We start from the raw sequence: 21,235 nt of genomic DNA, 5'->3' as shown, positions 1-21,235 counted from the left end.
ATTTTGCTTGGCTTTGCATTTGTAAAGGTGAAAGGTGATTGTGCAGGAAAATGGAACAGTATATTTGCTGTGAGACAGGCACTAAGAACTCACTCCCATGCTCAGTTATAATTCATGACTGTACTGGTGGGAAGCCCTTATCCCTCAGTGGAGTTAATGCATCTCTACTGTAACCTGCTGAGAGCACCCTGTGTCCCCTCCCACCATCTGTGCATTCACTGGCGTGCTTTCTCTCTCCCCCTTTACTGTGAGATCTCTTGGTGTTAAAACTGTCACACTGCTAGTGCCTGGTAAAGGTGGCTTTATGATGTGTATTAATGCTGAATTGTCATTTAAGGGTGAGGAGGCAGGTAAAGGATATGTTACCATTTGTTTTAAGCTCTTGTTAGAAAATGCTGGGGAGCAAATAGACAGAAAGGTAGATTTTTCACTTCAAACAATAAACAGCTTTGAACAGTACAGAGAAATTGTCACAGCTCAGGGTAAGAGCTGTTGATGGCAAATGCATATTTATTCCCAATCTAAGCATATTTAACTGTTTCTTGGTACAGTGGATCTCTGTCTCTCCATGTCAAGATCTAAACCAACCACATTGTAAATTGAATAATATGTTATTTACCCATCAGCTGAATTTTATGCTCTCAAAATGGATCTACATTTTTAGCTGAAAAGCCTTCTTGCAGGCTGCAAGTTGCTTCTTTGCTACCTGAGACTTGAAATTCATGTGACCAAGTGCTGTAAGCTAGTACAGTCTTAACTAAACAGGTAGTGTATGAAGATTTTTTATTATTATTATTGCTGTAAGGCACTGTCAGAAGACTGGTGAGGCTGTCTAGCTTCGAAAGAACTGCACTTAGCTCACAGAGATTTAGATGATGCTTTATCAACCTGGCACTTTACCACAACATTAAACTCAGAATATGGTTAAAAGACCATGTACTTGACTGTCACGGCAATATTAATTTGCAGTGTTTCACTGGATGTAAGATGTAATCTCATGTAGTCTGTTGTTTGTATTCCTTTAAAACTTATAAATCAAATCCAGACCTGGAATACCAGTGTATGAACTTAACAGATGTGCTGCCATAAGGGACCTGCTAGGTTATAAACTGCAGAAATGATCTTTTTCTATTTCAGATTTCTAGCTTATTCCAGGGAGATTTAGTAACCACAGAGGTAAGGCAGAAGGTCACGCACTAGGACGGTAGCACCCACCCGGCGCTTGACGCTGGGTGTAATTGTCAGGAAATCCACCTCTAATCATTTTATTATTCAGTTGTAGCATCCACCAAAGCTCCTGAGCAAAAGTAGGGCAAGAATGACTTCAGTAGCTCTGTGTCCAGGTTTTCTTAGGTGAAAGATCACTTTGAGATGACACAGCTGAGTAGTCAGGCTGAAATCCTAGTTGGTATTTTATTAATTTTGCACCAAGATAAATCTTGAAATTCTGACAAACTCCATGACAGGTGAAATTCCTTCTTGCAGAATCTGCTCAGCAAGAGGCTGCTCATTTCGTTCTGTTCAGAGGCAGGCAACAGGAGGGCAGCTTTATAATCAGCCCTCAAAGGAGCCCTGGCCGCCCCAGAGCCTTGGACTGATTGAATAACTCCTGGGCCTCTTCCCCTAGGCCTCCATCAGCAGGGGTCCTGTGGAAAGCAATCTCCCGCAGACTGGCACTGAAGTGAGCTTTAAACTACTATTTTCTGCTCTCCAGAGGAGCCTGGAGTACTAAAAGATAGATGGACTGCAGATATTTTATGAGAAACTGTCAGAAGAAGAGCAGAGTAAATGTTTTTTTCCCTCCTTCGAGTCACACGCTGCATCACTGTAGAATTTTTCCCAGAATCTTTTACACTGAAAGTTTGAAATTAATTGGTTGCTAACCTTAATTTCCCCCCTCCCTCTTATTTTTCTTTTTTTCCCTTCCCTCTTTTTCTTCTTCTCTTTTTTTTTCTCCCTTAAATATTCACTCGGAGGCCCTTTGCTTAACCACAGTTGCAGAAAATCAGTACCATTTGCACTGAAATATTTATAATGACAGAATGAAAAATTGGATTCATTTTCTGGCCTGTAGCCGAACAGTCTGCAACTTTGCACAGCATTGTTTAGCATCTCTCATTCCTTCCTTTCATTGGGGTCCTTTTCAGACACACACACACACACACACACACACACACACACACACACACTCGTGCTGCCCATGCTTCAGAGGAATGTTTAGCAAAACACAGAGCCATTTTTAATATCAGCCTTGAGAAAACAACTTGTCTCTAACCTTGCCTCCATCTGGGGGGAAGGAAGCAAAGGGGGAGGTCCCCGGGAAGCGTGTAGAATTCCTCTTACAGGAGAGATTATGGAGAGTGACATGCAGTAATCTGTCCTCTACATTGAAGCAGTATATGGCTATCATTCTGCAAGTTGCTTTGGTGTCTTGCAGGTTAGGCAGGGTGGACCCAGTACCAGGCTGGATAGTAGGATCTTTCCAGAAAACCCTGTTCTGCCACCAATTCCCTCCGTGGCTCTAAGAAACTCATTTGCCCACAAAGGAAGAGGTTGTCAAAAGCTCCCTTTTTTGCCAGAGCAGAGACTGTAAAAATGCCCTGTGCTTCTTTGCACCTCCAGAAAACAGAAGATGCTGGAACTGTACATATTTACTTCCCTTGAAGCAATGGTGTGAAGGTGAAGTGGTTGATGTTTGCAAAGAGCTTTGAAAATGAAAGTGCAGATCCTCAGGCTCCAATTTGCATCCCCTGCCAGTATAAAAGGTACCTTAGTCAGACAGCCAAGGATTCCCTCAGTACACAGCAAATCCTGTTTATTTTTCAAGCTGGTTCTGTATCACTCCCTTTTGGTCCTCACAGGCATGTCTCAGACTCCAATGAATTCCAGGGATTTTTAATTGGTGTAACAATCCCATGGGGCTATTATGAGCTGGCATAAGTTTGGGCAGTGTTAGGAATGCTTTAACATGCACTGAGGACTATGGTAGCACATGATTTGAATGGTTAGGCCACATGGATTTACAATAATATACAGTGAACATGGAGGAATTAATCTGAAAATGCACACAATTTAGCAGAGAATTGTAAGTCTCTACAGATGTCAGAGTCTTGTGCAGAACTTTATAAGGAAATATATGTGTGAAAAGAGGTATTTCAAAAACCCTTAGAAATTACTGTCTGCTGAGTTTGTAGATTGCCTTGACAATGCAGTTTTTTCTGGAAAAACAAGGCCTGTGGCCAAAATCTTAATTTCTAATGCCTAAAAGAGGCTTCTTGAGACAACACTGGGTTCCCCAAGGAAGTGGGCTGGATGCAGGTGTGGATTCTGCAAGGTGCTGAGAATCTCCTGAAAATGCAGATGACAGAAATTGCCTGTCAAGGTCCAAAAATGTCGCTTCACCCATATCAAATTTATGACATAGCTCTATTGCTGACAGCAAGTGTCTGTGTATACTACTAAATTCTGATCTTTCAATTCTACATCACTCATCTAAGCAGAAACTTTTATTTCTTTGCTTTCTTCTGTAAAAGCTTCTTGATGCTGGCTTCCCCTCGATGCTCTCAGGAGCACAGCCTGAGCAGGTGTGCCTAGAAGCAGTAGGAAGGGGTGGACATCTGCTCTAGGCACCAGTACGGCTCAGCATTCTGTGGTTTGTGAGCAACACACAGTTCTTATCATTCAAAGTTTCTTAGGAACTTGCAGATTTGTCCTTTTTACCATGTTTCCCAAGATACTTTGACAGGTCAGCCTGAAGTGATGAGCGTTCTGACACAAACTGCATCGCGTCTTAGAAATTTTGCCTACAGTTGTTTTACTTTAGTATCGCTTTGATTTGAAAAGGAACTTTGTGCAAAGCGATATGGTTTTAGGATATAACAAAAAAAAAAAAAAAAAAAACCAGTATGCATGTATTACAGACATTTCTGTAATTTCTTGCTTATCCCTTATTATTGCTTTCTGATTTTCTTTTTTCTTCATGTATATAAATGAAGAATTTTTGTAAATTTTTTTTTTGAAAAATTTTTGTAATTTTTATCAGTTACTGAGACTCAAAACTAATAGAGAAGAGAAAGAATGTGAGATTTAAATGCAAATATTAAATATGGTTTTAAACTGCTACTTTGAAAGCAAATTGCCCTGACTATTTAATCACAGTTTAAGGAGGTCACAGACCCAGAGTCGGCTCTTTCAAATCCAGACTTATTTCTCTGTTTGAGCTGACCAGGACACAAATATACAGGTGTGTAATATTCCTTAGAATGCTAAAAAGATTTGTGGGGACAATAGACCACAGTGAAATGGCAGTACAGATGGAATGGTGCAGAATTGTTACTGAACAACAGGGACTGTAAGAGTAGCCAACAAACAAATGTTTTATCTCACTGTTGAAGAGAGTACCTTTCTAAGAAAGCTGTTTTCTCTGCAGGCCTGAACTGCTGTGTGGGTTTTTGTTTGGAATGCCAGTCTGTTTATTAAAGTTATTAGTTTATAAATTTTGCCATGGTAAAGTAACTGTGAGAGCTTTAAATTAGAATAAGTGCCACTTCTGTGTGACAGATTCCTTTGAGGGCTTATTAGAAAGCAGGCCTCCTGTTGCCTGCCCCTTTATGCATGGCACTGTTGCTGTGGGTACTTGTTTATAGCTAACTTTTGAATTTATGTAAGTGTACACTGTGGTATGATTAATTGCCCTGCAATTGCAAAGATTTTGCTTTTTATTTTTTTTTCTGGGTTCAAGCTAATACTGTAAAGGGTTATTATATTAGGTGGGTTTTATTTTGATGAATTAAAATTAACTTGGAGTAGCAAATTACATAAGATTGTGAGGGTAATAGATTAGCCTCACCATAGCTATAGCACATCTTTTTGTGAAGGAATGAAAGTTTTCTGTTTCAGATACCTTGGCACTAAATGTAGACAGCAAATGAGTGTTGTCTCCAGTTATTTTCCTCGTAAATGTGATCCTTTTCACTCAATCCAAAGATTGCCACACTAAAGCCAGTCCTAATGGGCAATGAGGGGTGAAAGCAGCAGCTGCAGGAGGCTGGATCCCCTAGCAGGAGATAGCAAGGAGACAAGAGTACCCAGCACCACAAGCCAAAGCCAGAGATGAGGGGTGGGGGCATTTCTTCAACTGTCAGTACCGGGTCAAGGCAGGACCTAATGACATGTCTGACTTGCAATGTGTCACCGGCCAGCTGTCTGACAGGAAACAGAATGACCAACCCCAGAGAATGACATTTGCTAGGAGGATACATCATCTCTCACAGGGAGGAAGGAAAAAGGCATGAAAGGATGCTTCTTTGTGTGGTACTTCTTATTTGGGGGAGGAGTATTACATTGTAAGAATTGGACTTCACTGCCTTCCCCATTTTTTAAGGTTCTGTAAACAGGAGAAAGTGAGAGTAAAATTCCTCCCATTTAGCTGTAGTCACATTTCACACTTCTTTTACAAATGCAATTGAAATAAACCAAACGAGAAAACAGAAGACAATAGAGAAGCCAAACTGCATTTTACAACCAACAACCACAATGACAAACAAGAAATTTTCTTGTCCTGGTACCACATGTTAGTAAATGCTCCAGACTTATTGATTTACAGTGTGTGTCCTCACAAAATTTAGAGAATGACTTTGTTATAAAGGGCAAAATAGCATTCTGGTCTCTCTAAAAGTCACCTTTAAAACATGGAGTTTCTTATACTTAAAAGGGGGAAACTCAGATGAGGTTGCTCTAAAAAGAAAACGTTTCAACATAGGTTTCTTAACTGTCTAACTAATCACCAGCTATGAAGGGATAAAAAATGTCCTTAGTTTCCTTTCCAAGCAGTAGATTTGTAATTCACATACACACCAAGTCTGCCACATAAGCACTGTCCCAGCTCCTGCTATTCCTGGTTTGAAGAGCTGTAGGAATAAGAACTGTAAGATGTCCAAGAGGGGCTGGCACAGTAACCGGTTGTGAAGGAAGTCAGAGCACAAAATCCATGGGGGCCTCTGCTTATCAGCTCAGAAATCCTTGGCTGTTACCATCAAATCTGCTCAATCTGGCTTGCCTTGCAAACTGTCTTGAAGGAAAAAGATGCACCAACGTGCAACAGAGTTTGGAGCTTTTAGAAGAGGAGGAGGGCTAGCAGAACGCCATAGCTTTTCTTTTTCTATCCTACACGATCTAAAATTGGCATACTATGGACAAGGGGACAAATTTCCATTTGCATTCCTGATTTCAGGATCCAACATAGGCTCCCATCCATTTCTGCATTCTCTTAACTGGGTGTATGGATGGATGGATAACTTCCAAATATGATTTCCACATGTGAAAGGAAAGTTTGCTGGCTTGTTCAGGGTTTGCTTTCAACTAAGCAAAAATGTTGGCCACTGTGAGTTAATCTTGGGTTGATCCACAACCTCCAGTGTGCCAGGTGCTGTTGTACAAGGCCCCACGCACCAGCTGGCAATGTGTGCAGAATCCAGATTCCAGGCTGTCCCCATGTCACCTGGTAAGCACAATACCCAGTTATGTCAGGGAGGTAGGGAGGTGAACTCAGAGATGGATACAAGTGTGCGATGTGTCTGTCTGTATAACAGGAGTGCAGACAAGTTACAGCACTTTTTTTTCAGGCTGTATCAAGAAACTTGTGATTCCACTTGTAATTTTGTTCAAAGAGATTCTTGTACATGCACCTGTGGAAAACTGGAAAGTATCATTGTTTTAAAGGTTGCCCTTTGCATATAAATCACAGCTCTGTGTGCTTCCCCATTTTAATTGGGTGACCTTTTGAATCCTATGGACAGGAGCTTGAATTCTGGACTTGCGGGTTGGTTGGAGATTTGAAATCAATTCATGTTTTAGCAATTACTCTGCTTAAAAGCACAGAACCCAAAATGGAAATTTGAGAAAAAGAATTCCCCTTGGAAAATTCCTTTTCGCAAGTCATAGAAAACTTCATTTCAGACCAAATAGATATGCGTAAAATCCAGATTCATTTGTCAATTTATCCTTGAAAAGGATCAGGATTCATTGAGTATGAGAGAAAGAGGAGGAGTAAAAGTAACGTGTAATGTTTCCAACAGGACATTTTTGTGCAATTATCAGTTTAAGCTTCCATTATTTGTCACTAATTACTGCACTGAGCTGTTAAATATTTAGTAGTAGTTTGTTTAATTGGGTTTGACCTATAAAGGAATCTGTGCATAGCACAGCTCCAGTTCCAGGAGCCAGTTCCTCACTCACAGCTAGGCGAATTTGTATTCACATAAGATTATCACATATTGTCAGACAAAGGGGTTTGGTTTGTTGTGCAGGTTTATTACCTCTCTCTCCCCCACAGATTTATTTGTCTTTAAGGTGTCTGAAATCAGAGCACAAAGTAGAAATTCTGCCTGTGGATGTAAAAGGGGAGGTCAGTCAAATTTAAACTTGTTTACAGATGTTGTAGTTTAGAAAGCACCAGGATGATAAATTAAACATAGCAAAGAAAAAATATTAAAGCAGAGCAACAACTAGCCCATGAACACGTGTCTTGTCAAAACACTGAGTTAATCCCTGAATATCTTATTAGGCAGTATTGCCTATCAAGGCTTGGTGTCCCCTGTTACTCTGTTGTACAATAGCTGCAGACAAACCTGTATTTGATCACCTTTGGGTTTGGCTTGCTCGGTCTGACAGGGTGAAGAGACCTCTGGCTGTGGCCTCTGCAGAGGGTGTGCAAGAATCAATCAGTATATGAGCAATACTCACTTTTATTTAGCCTGGCTGTATTCTTGTTTGTTCCTGTTTTGAAACTCCCTTGATTTCAGTGGAGCTTTTCTTAATTTATACCAGGGTAACCATAACCATATTCTAAAGTAATAAGACTTTTGATATATTTCTCAGAAGTGCCTCCTTCTGCCTTTTTTGTTTCAGCTTTTATTCCCACTTAATGAACAATTTCCTTGTTGGAGAAGAATGCTTGTGTATTAATTTCAAACATTTGCAGTATCACAAAGGCCCTTTTTTCCTACAGACAAGACTTAGACCTGGATCCTGATTATCAGGACAGCCCCTTTGCCATATAAAAGAGGTTTCCCAGTTTTGAAGAATTGTTGTGAACATGCCCTGACTCTTGCCCCCTCTCCCCATTGCTTTCTCTTTTACGGGGTAATGCACACTCCTTTCCAATGCAGCCGGGCACATCTTGCCTGAAATGGAAGACATTGTTTCAAGTTTCACTGCATTTCAATGAGCAGCAGACAGGGTGAGGCAGGCTTATGGGAGGCGATTGCCTGGCACCATAGGTTAAAACAGCCTTCGAGCTACTCTGATTTATGTCAGAGGCTTAGCTGGGAGCCCCCTGCCAACACTCATAATGAGGAAGGTGCAAGGATGGTGAACAGGCATTGGTGTTTGTGTCTGTTCTCTTCTACTGGCAATGATGAAAGTCTTATTTGCTGTTCCCAGGAATATATGTCATTCTTTTCCATACAACAAATCTGTGATATATGCACTCACATATAGTAATGAATCCAAAAGGAATCATTGACATTTTACTAGTGACTTACTAGAAGTCTCTAAAGAAAAATAGGTATCAGGGGCTTAAGTTTGGTTTGGGTTTGGTTTTAATTTTAAGTTTGCATCCCTGAGAATATGCTCTTCAATTTGAAATTTTTTTACAGGTAGTTTTTCTCTGGCCCAGCTGGAAATGCTGAGTGGAAAAACCAAAACACTGAGAGTTTTACATAAATATGATAAAGAATAAAATCTGATTAGCAGTCATGCTATTTCAGAAATATTAACATAATATCAAATCACATAGCTTGGGTGAATTAATTTATATGAATGACTGCAATTCAGTGTAGACTTTCCTAAATTATCATTGTCAACAGTGGTCAGTCATGTCCTAAGATGACCACTTAATTGGCAAACATGTCTGAGAACAGACCTGATTCTCAAAGACTGGTAAACATCCACTCACCACACATAAATGGTATTTATGGGAATGCAGATTCTCTTAGGATTTGTCCCCTTTGTTGTTGTGGAAATAGCTCTGGTTTAGTTCCAATCAATTGTCTTGGGAATCTGAAGTTTTGGAGACTGTACTTTGTTAGGTCTGTGCTGGTGAGCAAACTTGGCCTGGATGAAACTCCTGCTTTAGTGTATTTACAAATTCATTGTTAGTCCCCCTGCTCTGCCAGATGCACTAAGTACTGGAGATGCTGGTGGCAGGGACACTTTGCCTGGACTTTTTCTGTTCTCTCCAGAGCTTCCAAGTCTCCATTCAGTCTCCTACTTTTCACCTATGAAATACTATTAGACATCATCTCTTTTCTATCTCCCTCATTCACTCAGCATAAGTGTGACCACTGAAATATGAATATATATTAGTGTCAGAAGCATTGTAATTCATGGGGTGAAACACATCAGAAATATTTGTTAGTTCTGACATTTCAGATACAGTAATTCAAGTTAATTTCTTGTAGTTAGTGCTTTATGAAAGGAAGGGTGGGGTCTGAGAGGGGAAATAATAGCTCATTTGTTAATAAACTTCAACTGACACTGCTGTTTTTGTATTTCACATATGTGAAAAAGAAATATTTACAATCTCAATGTCCATAGATGCTCTGTCAATACAATTAAGGATTATAGAATCAGAAAATGAGCCTGGATATGACCCTAAAGTTCCATTAATTCATTTGGTGGAGTGCACTACAGAAGTCATTACCCTTAGTACAGAAACCCCAGATCCCACCTATACTGTTTTTTTTACCTATACAGCAGCTGAGCTTTAGAAACCCACATAACTGAACATTTTTAATTGCTTGCAGCAGCAGCAGTGGAGCTAGTGCCATAATTTGTTGGGGCATTGAAAGTAAGTTTACTGTTTTCAGATGGTTCAAATTGGCCCAGATATTCTACTGAAACCAGCTCCTAACTATGCAGATTTGGTTTCATGTCTGATTTGGGGTTGGCTGAGCCTCTTCCTCTCCTGGGATGAGCATCAGGAAAAAAATACTAACCCTAAGGTCTGTGAAACTGTGAAATAGTCTCCCAGGAGGAGCATTGGAAGCTCTAATTAAAATTGGACTGGGCAAAACACTTGAAATTACACTATAGGCAATAATCCAACACTGGCAAGATGGGTGGAGAAAACGCCCTAATGGGTCTTTTCTGTCTTTAAATTGTATGAATTCTTGTTCTTCTCTTTTATTATGCTATTTCACCTTTTTGTTTAATAATGACATAGTGTCATCTAGAAGATATTATAAGACACTATTGTGAGCTGAGTGAGATGATGTTAAATGTCAAAAGAAAATGCAACAGTTTTTCTGCAGGTTCACAGTGATTGTGTGGAGATAGGAAAAGAGAAACTGACTGTAAGTGAGGGACAAGAGTGCAGTGGTTTTATCTTCAAGACAGTAGCAAATTCATTGCATGACTGCAATATGCATGGTTATCATTTTGACATTGTGTTTCATATTCTCTTCTTATGAAGAACAACCACATTCCACCAAATCTAACACAGGTGTGGGAAAGTCATTTATTCTAACTGTGTAGATCGCTCAGATTGCTGGAGACATCTTCTATCCCAGTGTTTCGCATAGCCCCGAAGACCTGGACTAAATAATATATTTTTGCATGTTAATTTATAGTTTGTATTTAATCTTAGTATTGTACAAATCTAAGTAACTCATTGATTCAGTTCTTGAGTATAATCATATTACAGTTTACCAGGAAAGAAACCTTCAGCAATATAATGGGGCCTTGACAGGAAACTTTGTGCTGCAATATTGAAGCAGCACAAATCTGAAGACAGTGCGAAAAATAACCTTTTGTGCTAGCTTTTTTTACAGTTTAGTCTGAATAAGTTTCATTTATTTGGTTTTGGTGTTACCACATAATACTCCCCTTCCCTGCTCCCTCGCCTTTCCACATGGTATAATATTCCAACAGTGTCCAATACAGAGCTTTCTGCATGAGAGGTCATGGCAACCAGGATGAGTAATAGAGCATTGGACCGAAGTTCTGGAAACCATGCTGATCCTATGCTAGGTTTTGCTAGGCTTGCCTTTCCACAGTCCTTTCTTTCTTCCCCTTTGGTTCTGGAAAATCCAACATCCTCTTCTTAGCTGCAGACAGTTTGAAAAGTGTGGTACAGGATAAGAAGTTGGAATAAAAAAAGAAGGGAAGAGAAGCAGAAAATCTTGATTAGAAAGTATAATTTAATAGAACGTGTATTGAACCAAATGTATTGATTAATGTGGTAGATATAGTACTTATATTGATTCAAACTAGAGATTTAGTACTAAAAGCTGTAAGCCAAAAAGCTGTTGCAGATTGCTACAAAAGTCAGTTTAATGCTGTCCTTGAGAATGCCTTCACAAAGAAATTCTTCTAATGTTTGAGGAGTAGGTAGAATGCGGTATATGTCAGTTTGATCCCGGAGGGTTTTATTTTGTACTCTAATAGCTGTTACGAGCCTACATTATATCCAAGGAGTAATTTTCCTTAGGGGTGCCCAGCTCGCTTTGTGTCAATATTCTAGCATTTTAAGTCACGTACAGTATATGCTTCTGGGAACAGTGCAGGAGCCAGCCAGACTCATAATGGTCTGCATTCATTAATAAAGGCAGAAGCTTCTGTCCCTCCATTGCCCACTACAGGGATGCCTCCCTGGTCTTCGGGGACCCGTACAGACACATTTAAAGAAAGCTTTATTTTGAGTGGGCAGGAGATGAAATGCAGGACTTGCAGGCATTTCCTAAGTCAGCTATATGCCCGAGCACAGGGGTGACCTTAATGGGTCAAAGAAGAATGCAGGTCAAAAGACTTATTATCCAGACTGTTGGAAACCAATTGCTTTTGTTAAAAAAAAGAGTAAATTGTAGCGCTTAAAGGTTGATAGTAATGTAGAGTTCTGTTTTACAACCTGGAGCTGGATTGCAGTGCAGTGGGGTGGATTTTTATTTTTCGGAATGCAAAAAAATACAAGATGGTCTGTAATGTACTCAGATAAAGGATTCCAGATAAGTGATAGCATGTAGGGTACCATAATTACTTAATCAGTGTTGATTGATTACTCATGTTTGTGTTCTTGAACTAAGGAAAAAATAACATGCTGCTGTGGTACTGTTACCATCTGTTGAAATAATGCACCTACATTTCATCTTTATGCCTCTTCACGTGCACCCTCTTTGCACTGTTTGTCAGGTACAGCCATGTCTTGGTTCATCTGCTCATAAAATAGAGAAGTCACATTTAAATTGAATGAAACCACAGTTCGCATTAAGGATTCTAATGGGCCACTGAGTCTGTGGCTATCTGTGGGTATTTTTTTCTTTGTTAATTTTGATGCTGTGGGCGGGAACTTTTTGCTAGCTATTACTTCTCATGTTCCCTCTGAAACACAAAGGCATGCACCAAACAACAGGTATTATCACCTCTTTTGTCTCCAGTCTTTCTGCAAAGAAACCTTTTTTAATTTGTTTGCCAAGGAGACTCTTCCACACAGTATAATCCTGAAATTCTTTGCATGTTTTCAAGTCCTTAACACTAGTAAAAGGGATAGCTCAAAGCATTTTCATCCAGAAAAGTGGTGGCATGTAATTTTAGAGTAGGTCACATAACAGTTGGGATTCTGGATCCAACTATAAAAAATAATTATTTCTAGGAATAGGGCAAATGCACTTAAAGAGTTTCTTTTGCTTGTGAAAAATACTGAATTCAGATTTTTCCAGGTAATATACCTGCTTTCCAGGTAACACTGAGACAGAAATTGGGGATGTAGGAGTTTTCCTGGTTTGTGTCTACATGATAACAAATGCAGTGACACACACACCCCTTCTGCTTCCCCATTCCTCCATTTTGTGCATGCAAAGCTTGAATTTGTATTTGCAAACTAGTGTCTCCTCATGAGATCCCAGCTCTTGGAAACTGGAACACAGCTTTTGCTGAAGTCCAGGAAAGATTATATTGAGTAAAAATATTTTCCCCTTTCCATGGCTAAGCAGGAAATTGACATTTTTGCTTTGTAGGGAGACTACCACATAATTAAACAGATGTGCTAATGCACAATCAGATTTGGGGGAGGCAAAGGAGGGGAGCATATGATACCTCCCGTACTTCACTAAATGACTTCGCTTTGGCAAAAGTGGAGGTACTAACTGCTCCAAACTTAGGCAAACTAGTTGAAATTTCTGGGGGAGGCGTGTTTCAGGCATGTCTAGTGAGTCTTCAGTGAAGGGCAGCGTGCTCTCCGAGGCACACAGGGGATCTCAAGTGTAGTATTGTGCTCTCCCTGGGTGTGCCGTGCTCCCATGGCCCTGCTGTGTCCCTGCCGGCGGGAGCTCCAAATTCCACTCTCCCCGTGTGCCTGATCTCCCACTGCCGGGGAGGCGGGAGCTCGCTGCACACGAGGCAAAGATACCAGCAGAGTCGAGATCTGCTGTGTGGATAATAGAGGAGAATTTTTGCCCTAAATTTTTAAACACAACACCCCTCATAAAAACAACAACAGTTCATAACTGGGATTAATGTTTGCAATTTTCAGTCACTTAGACATGGGGTCTCCAAGAGATGGCTTTTGGTAGAGAGGAATATGACTCTCTGTAGGATTACAGAATTTTCCTCCTTATCTCTCCCCTCCCATCCTTTGCCTGCTTGTCTTGTCAATGTTATGTTCCTGAAGTGCTTCCACTTTGTATATTTTTGCAGCTTAGCCAAATAGGTATTTCTCCCTAGTCCCTCACCTTTAGGGAGCCTTAATTACTTTGGAAACTGTGTTTTGTTTTGACTGTTTACAACACATATTGTTGCCTTTTTAAGGCCTAAACTGTTCAAAGCATTTCCTCATGTTCCTATCCTGCCCTGTCTCATTCTTCTCTGCAACGTTTGTTTGGTTTTTTTCTATTATTTCTTCATTATCTCCAGAGAATCTCATTTTACACCAGGGCACAAGAGTCAGGGACACTGAGAGCTGGGGCAAGTCAGTCCTTATGCTGTGTTTTATTTGTCTTCTTCATATTTGGGCATTTTTATTTTTTAATCAAAAATGTCATTGCAGCCAGAGTTACGGCTGCAATTTTAAAACACCTTTTGACTGCTTCATATGCAACTGTTCATCCAGCTTCATACTGATTATGCATTTTTCACTTAGTGAAAAGAAATAAAAAATGGGCATGACTGACGTGCTTACTCTCAGTAGACTAGAAACAAAAGACCCCCCCCCAAATATCTGTCTGCAATGTAACAATTGGTATGTTACTTCACCTGTTCAGAAGCAAAGAAGAAAATCAGAATTCAGGCTGCCACCCCATATTTAACTTGTCCTGTTGTTTCTAGGTACTGCAGGGTCTCCAATAAGCCTGTGGTGTTATGCTGTAAGTGCTGCAATAAATGGACATAACAGGATGACAAAAGGACTGACTGTCAGACTTAACTCTTAATTTCCTTGCTTTTGTGCTTTAAAGTCAGAGCCCATTACCTGTGACCAGGCAACATTTTTGGCTGCATCTATTGTTAGTGCTTTACAGCATTTTGAAATGATTTTATGGGAAGGATGAGAACTAGATGAAATCAAGTGGTGGAGCGTATTTTTTAACACTCTTTGGCCTTGGACAGTCTGGAATTCCTGCCATCAGCATTAAATCATTTTGTATTCACATCTGGAAATTGCATCTTTGAGTGTCACTGGGTCATTTTCCTTTAATCTTGAGAATGGCACTACATTAAAAATTCCTCAGTCTTACTGTAAGATCCTTTCCTTGCCAAATGTCCCATGAACTATTATTTGTGTGCGTGCACAGTTTAGGGAAGAGTGAAGGAGGATGGGAGAGAGGATTTTTAGGCTGGTCTGCAGTCACGCTGTATTTCACATTCTTTTTACTGAGGCTGTTTTCATGTGCCCTTTCATGGGTGGCTCTGGAGGGTATGGTTCAGTAGATGTTCACTTTGTTGTAAATGATGACTGTCTTGTGGGAACAGGTTCATCCTAGAGTGCATTAGCCCAAAGAGGTTTGAAGACAGATTAACTTAATAAAGTGGAGTGAAGGGTCTGGATGTGCTGGGAGCAAATCATGGGATGTGACACCCCTGCCCTCTGGGTCACTGGCCCAAATCTGGCCCCGATTACTAAGGGAAAAATTCATCACTAATCAGTGGCTGCTCTGTTGTCCGAGAAGTAGCATTCACAGACATTTTCTAGTTATCTGTAGATCCAGTGTACATTGTAGAAAATGTAAGATGTATTGGATTGGTCCCTTGCTCTTGGGTCAATGCTTGTGAAAGATCTGAGCCAGTACAAGCAGCACAATAGCATCTTTCTGAAAGTGGTCACCTTGGTTTGAGGGGTAAGGAGGAAAGAGGGTGAAACTGGTTGATTACTTGTAAAAGAAAGGAGAGTTTAGGACTCCAAAGTCCATGGTGTATTACTAAACATAAGGCACTGCATTCACCTGAAGGAAAATACCTGTGGGTTTTGGTGGCCAAAGGGCAGGCTGTGCCAGCCCCTCCTGTTTTCTCATCAGTCTCTGAGCTGTCTAGCAGAGTTTCTCATACCATATGGAGGAAATAAGTTATACTGCAGGAGTGCATTTGAAGAAGTGCCACAGTGTAGGAAGTACAGGCCAGTTAGCATAAGACTTATGGCAAATGCACTTCTCATTTTTGCAATGCATAAACCATGAGCCATGTGTAAGCAGACACCAGGATCACTGACCTGGTCTGCAATTCCACTGGGGCAGGTCAGCCCACACCCTATCTGCAGAGAGTGCATTGCCCTTCTTGTGGCACATGTAAAGGATACTGGTGTGAAACAGCTGGGGAGGACTCCTCTCTTCCTTAATTATGCTGTTTCTGGCTAGTTTAAACAAGGAGGGGTCAAAAATATTCTCTTTATCCAGCCCATAATTTTACGAGATGTGTTGGGAAAATTGTTTTTGCATCCTTCTTTCGCACAGAAATGCCTGTCCTGTGACTAAGTTGTTTCTTTTGTTTTTGTTGCAGAATCATACGATGACCCAGCACAGCAGTTAGTGCAAGGCGCGTCTCTTCCAGAGAATTCTTTGTGGCACAAAAAGGGAACACATTTTACTCTTTGCACGAAACTTTCATTGTTAATGTATATTATTCAGAATCATTGTATTGTACCATAAAACTTGTATTATCGAAACTGTTGGATGTTCATGTGTTTGAACTTTTGAGCACCGGATAGACTTCCTGTATATAAAGTGTTGCACATGTATTATGTTGTCTGATACTAAAATGGTCTTATAAAGACAAGTGGACTTGGGCCCTATTCAGGAAAGATACAAATAATAATAATACTGTGTGAGGAGAAAAAAATAGCTTAAGAAAAAATGTCATTTTCAAGGTGGAGGGAGAAAGTAATAGCTATGTTCCATTGCAGCTCTGTTTGGCCTCCCTTTCGTTTAAACTTCAGTCCGGAAATCTCTCTTTTGGTATACAAACGGATGAATCTAAGACTATTTTTTATTGCTGAAGATTCTTGCAAAAAATATGAAGAGACTCTTTCTCACAGAGCAGGAACCCACAGTTGAATAAGGCCCGTATATATATTTGTAAGCCTTGCGATATGACAGATAGCATTACCATATATGCAATAGTTGTTATGTAGTTTGTCAAAGAATTTTTTTTCCTGGATACCATTTGAAGCTTTGAGTGTTCAAGACTTTCCTTAATGATTTCACATGGCCAAATTCTTGAATCAGTTGAACTAACCTGTATGTTACTGTTATTAATGTTTACTCTGCGGTCTGAACCTGGAGATTACTGGAATTGTTTTCCAAAAGGAAATAAATTCAGTTTACCATTATGTGTGAGTGTGCTTTGTGTCTTGTCTTTTTCCTCAGAAAGTAGCATTATTATTTCTGCTGTTATATTACCTAAAGAACCACCAAGATCTGGAATCCCATTATATCAGGATCTGTACACTACTCAGTAAAACAGGTAGGTATTGAAATAAATGTAATTGTAGAAACAAATTTGCTGGCCCACTGAAAAGCAATGTGTACTTGAGAGTGATATTCACTATTTTCTGGGTTTATTTGTTTCTTTTATTTGTCTGTCTCAGCAATTTAATGCTCACACACCTGGCACGTTGGTAGCCAGAGGAGTCACCACGCACCTTGCGTGTATAATTATCGGTAAATTTAAATGAAATATCACCTGGTAAGCTGGGTCTGGTGCTGATGAGAGGGAGCCACCACAGCTCTGGCCAGCAGTGCTATTCAGCTGATATCCCTGACCCTCTCCTGTGGCATGGGTAGCAGAATTGGAGGTGGTGCACCCTGTGGGGTAATGCTCTCTGGCACCACGCCCCGGGGGAGCTCTCACAACACCTCACACCTTTGCTCAGGTCTGAATTGGCTCCTGACTGCAGTTCCAAAGAGAGGAAAAAAGGGGATAAAAACTCTCCTTGCCTACACCACTGTCCCCCTCCAGCTCACCTACAGAAGAGGCCAAAAAACCATTCTCAAGCTATTCTAGTATCTCATCCTATTGCTGGAATTCTAGTTTTATCCCATGAAAATCAGTGCTGCTGAAATACTGCCTTTAAACAGCCACACATCACAAGTCCAAATGTCTAGAACTGCTCACCTAGTGCTGTCAGGGTAGATATAAATTGTGATTTCCAGTTTGCTGAGTGTAACAATTCGGCTCTTTACAGATGGAGGACAAAGAGAAAAGAAGTAAAATCAGAAAGTGTCTGGCTACCAGATATTCCAAGAAAAAAAAGTGTCATATATAACACTCCAGCTTTGAAAATATTGTGCAGATTTTGCTAAATACAAGAAAGAAATTCCCAGGTTTTGTATGAATATCTCATTTGTGCTGACAAAAGGATAAATGCAGGCATGAATACATAAGGCTTGTAAAATGCCAGTTCTATTTATAAGTCAGAAACTGTTCCCATTCTTATTCTCATTAATATATTACTCATCTCAGCCAAATTGAATGTGATGATATGTTCTTTATTTTTGACAGATACCTTAAAGGATATAAGGCATTTCAGCCTTCATGTGTGAAAGTGTGACATATTGGTTAAGACTGAAAATAACATGTTTGTAGTAGAGTTCAAGTATATAAGAAATATTACACCCTACTGTTTTTGTAAATGCCAGAGTGCCACTGAGTTGAGACAGATGGTAGCAAGGAAAGATGCAATCTTATAATCAAAGCTAAAATATGTCAAAAATATGTTAGCAAGCAAAACATAGTCTATTACTAGCGTCTCATGTCATGACAGCTTGCAAAACATGCAAAGATGTTGATTTTCTAGATACATAAATAAAGGAACAGTAAACACAGCAACAGCAAATGGGATGAAGACTTCATGCATCAATTGTCCCTTGAGGTTGGCTCAGGGGAGTAGAGGGGTCTTGTGGCCATGGGCAGCCCCAGGTGGCTTCTGAGAGCTGGCTGCTGGTATCAAGTGCTGGAATCCTCTTACCTTTTCTAAAGTAACAGGTTTCTCAGTGATACCTAAATAGCTGTTTAAATAGATTATGGAAGACATCCGAACTTCCCAATGGGAGCTGAGTATTGCTTGGGGAATTACCACAGCATTTAGAAAAATCAACAGGAGAGGCAGATCATCTTGCCTATTGGAAGAAGAGACATGGCACTCTGTGTGCATATGTGCATTTCAGCTGTGGAGTGCCTTTCTCTGCCCTGGGTTAGCAAAGGCTAAGAGAAGCCCCTCCTCATGCCCTTAGCCTAATGTAAAAGGATAAATCTGTTCAAGAGTTGTGTGGATAGACTGATGGACAAGGTATCCTTTTACCTCTGAGACAGGCTATATTCCCAGGATTTCAAGTGGACATGAATTTTGCTCTGATAGTTTAATAAAGCAATTAGTCCTTCTGCTTGCTTACCAGAGTTATGTTTAGGAAATTTCACAGACCTAAAGCAGATATAAATGGAGAATTTAGACGCAGAAGTGAAGCGAGCTACCCAGACAACAACTGAGCACTGAATTTATGAGGAAATGCACTGATTCTTTACCTGGACAAAAGATAATCCAGGAATAAGGATGTATTAGGCCCTTATGACATTCAGCTACCCAAACCCAGAATTTCTACTGTCATACATGTGTTTGTAGCCAGTTGCCTGTAAGTTAGACCTTCCAATCCATTTTAGGTGGTTCAGTCCACGAGGAGGTTGTCAGAATTTCTTTGGTTCACTCCAAGGCCCCTGCTCTCACTGCTTTTCCTGATTTATAAATCGCTTTGCAAACCCCATGAAAAATGTTTCAAAAGCTCTGCTTAAGATACATTAATAGTTATCCCTTCCTTAAGACACATTAATAGTTATCCCTTCCTTCTTAAGAGCAGGGGGAAAGCTGAAGTTCTTTCCATGTCTCAGTCACTGGACTTTATTAGTAATTCTGGCATGACTACTCACTTTGTTTCATTACCACTGTCCTCAACAACTGAAGAAGGGAGACGTCCCTTCCTTACCAACATATGGCATTTTCTATTTATAACAAGATTAACAATTCATTCACACCTTGATTGAATCCCACTTTATTGAGATGTCACAACAGATTCTCACAGTCTGCAAAGGGAAAGACTTACAAATGTTAATATTGTGACAACCAGGACACATAAAAGTAAATGAATTATAATTGGTGACAATTAAAAATAGCTCAGTGTGAAAACAGAATATTGTGCTGCTGTAGCAGCCCTGTCTAGGATGAGGCAATGTGAAGGACTCCAAAGAATAAGACTGTCCATGAATTTAGAAATGTTACCCTGATTCCTGCTTAATGTGTTCAGTCATACCCTGGTGCTCAATTAATGCTCATACGCCCTTTACATCTTCGTGGGCAATGTGCCATTGTCTTTAAAGTATTTGCTTCACTGCTCTACAGCAGCACAAAAACAAACAACTTTAGGCCTATTCTGCCAATTCCATTTAATACATTCACTTTCCCTCCCTATGTCACTTCCCTTATTGGTATGCAGAAGATTTGTTTAATTATTATTGTTGTTGTTGCTGTTGTTATTAGTCGTAGTGAACTGTGCATGCTACAGCAACGGAGTCCCCCAGGAGCTGGACAGTCCCCAGCCACCAACTCTTGTGTGCAGAAATTCTGTGTGTGGCACACAAAAGCCTGACAAGGTCTCACTCATGTTTCAAGGCTCGTTTTCTTTTCAGAGCTATTTGTTATTGTCTCCACCATCACAAGTTTAAAAAAGGAAAGTTAATTAAATATGGAACAAGACTGAGCAACATCTTTTAAACCATCATGTCATTAGAATTGGATCCCTCTGAGAGCTGCTTAAAAGGGTTTTGAGAACAATGACTGTTCAACCAGATATTTATGGGCATAGTTATGTAAACACACTCTTTATTGTCTATGTATATTTAATATAATTATCAGTTTTGTACTTGGACTCTCAGGAGACCCAACAAATCACAGTGTTGCTTTGAAAATGTCAGCAGAAAAGACAATTATGTTGCAAGCAAATATTCATAAATTATATTAAAAAGTCCTGTGAAAATGTACCCTGTGTTGCAGAACTGCTTTTGCACTAGCAGAATCATCACTGCCTTTCTCTGATTTAAACTCTTCTTGCCAGTAGCAAAGAAGTTGCTTGAATAATACCCTTTAACACTTTGGAGGCTTCTGTCTCTGACTATGGGACAGTGTAAATTATAGACAAATTCAGAGGGCTTATTCTTTTCGTTAGTAATATGCTGGGATAGTTTTAGAGATTTCTAAATAAGGCTTCTTGAAATCATAGGTAAAAACTGTTTGCACAAGAGTGCCTAGGTCACTTGCTTTTACTTCTCTTCTGAGGTTATTCCTGACAACTTGCCATGTTTTGCTCATTATGTACTAGGAAAAAAAAAAGAGTGGAGAACTGGGACAGTGTTCAGTAAATTAAATGTGCCACACATGCTAAACCAATACGTGTGCTGGAGTTTGATAAACACCTAGTAAGTGCCTGCAAATCATCTCTACTGCAAGATATACAATCAGCATATCAACATCTTAATTAGCAGCTAATGACATTTGAATGGGAAGGTTAACGTTAAGCACACAAATGCAGTTTAGTAAAGGGTAAAATGGAACACATTGAGATGTTTCATTGCCTATTTATTTTCAAGTATAAAGCAGATGACTTTTGTAGTAAGCAATCATCTATGTGAGTAATATCCTAATCCTTAGACATGTTTTGGAACAAAAACTCCAAGAGTAAAATGTCTTTTCTGGTTCATCCAGTCTATG

The 21,235-nt window shown here is 39.9% G+C and overlaps 1 protein-coding gene across 19 annotated transcripts in view; it reads left to right on the top strand.

The window, feature by feature from the left end:
- Positions 1 to 16,810, top strand: part of ZNF521 (zinc finger protein 521) — a 231,046-nt gene extending 214,236 nt beyond the window's left edge. For all 19 annotated transcript variants that reach the window (XM_050971083.1, XM_050971099.1, XM_050971098.1 and 16 more), the window contains one exon: positions 15,982 to 16,810. In XM_050971083.1, the coding sequence (XP_050827040.1) occupies positions 15,982 to 16,011 (30 nt within the window). In that variant the 3' untranslated portion in view covers positions 16,012 to 16,810. The remainder of the gene's footprint in view (positions 1 to 15,981) is intronic.
- Positions 16,811 to 21,235: the final 4,425 nt, after the last annotated feature.

The sequence above is a fragment of the Serinus canaria genome, chromosome 2 (genome assembly GCF_022539315.1).
Source record: "Serinus canaria isolate serCan28SL12 chromosome 2, serCan2020, whole genome shotgun sequence".
Taxonomy (NCBI): domain Eukaryota; kingdom Metazoa; phylum Chordata; class Aves; order Passeriformes; family Fringillidae; genus Serinus; species Serinus canaria.
The sequence above is the reverse complement of the archived record's forward strand: the minus strand, read 5'-3'. Positions and strand labels throughout refer to the sequence as shown.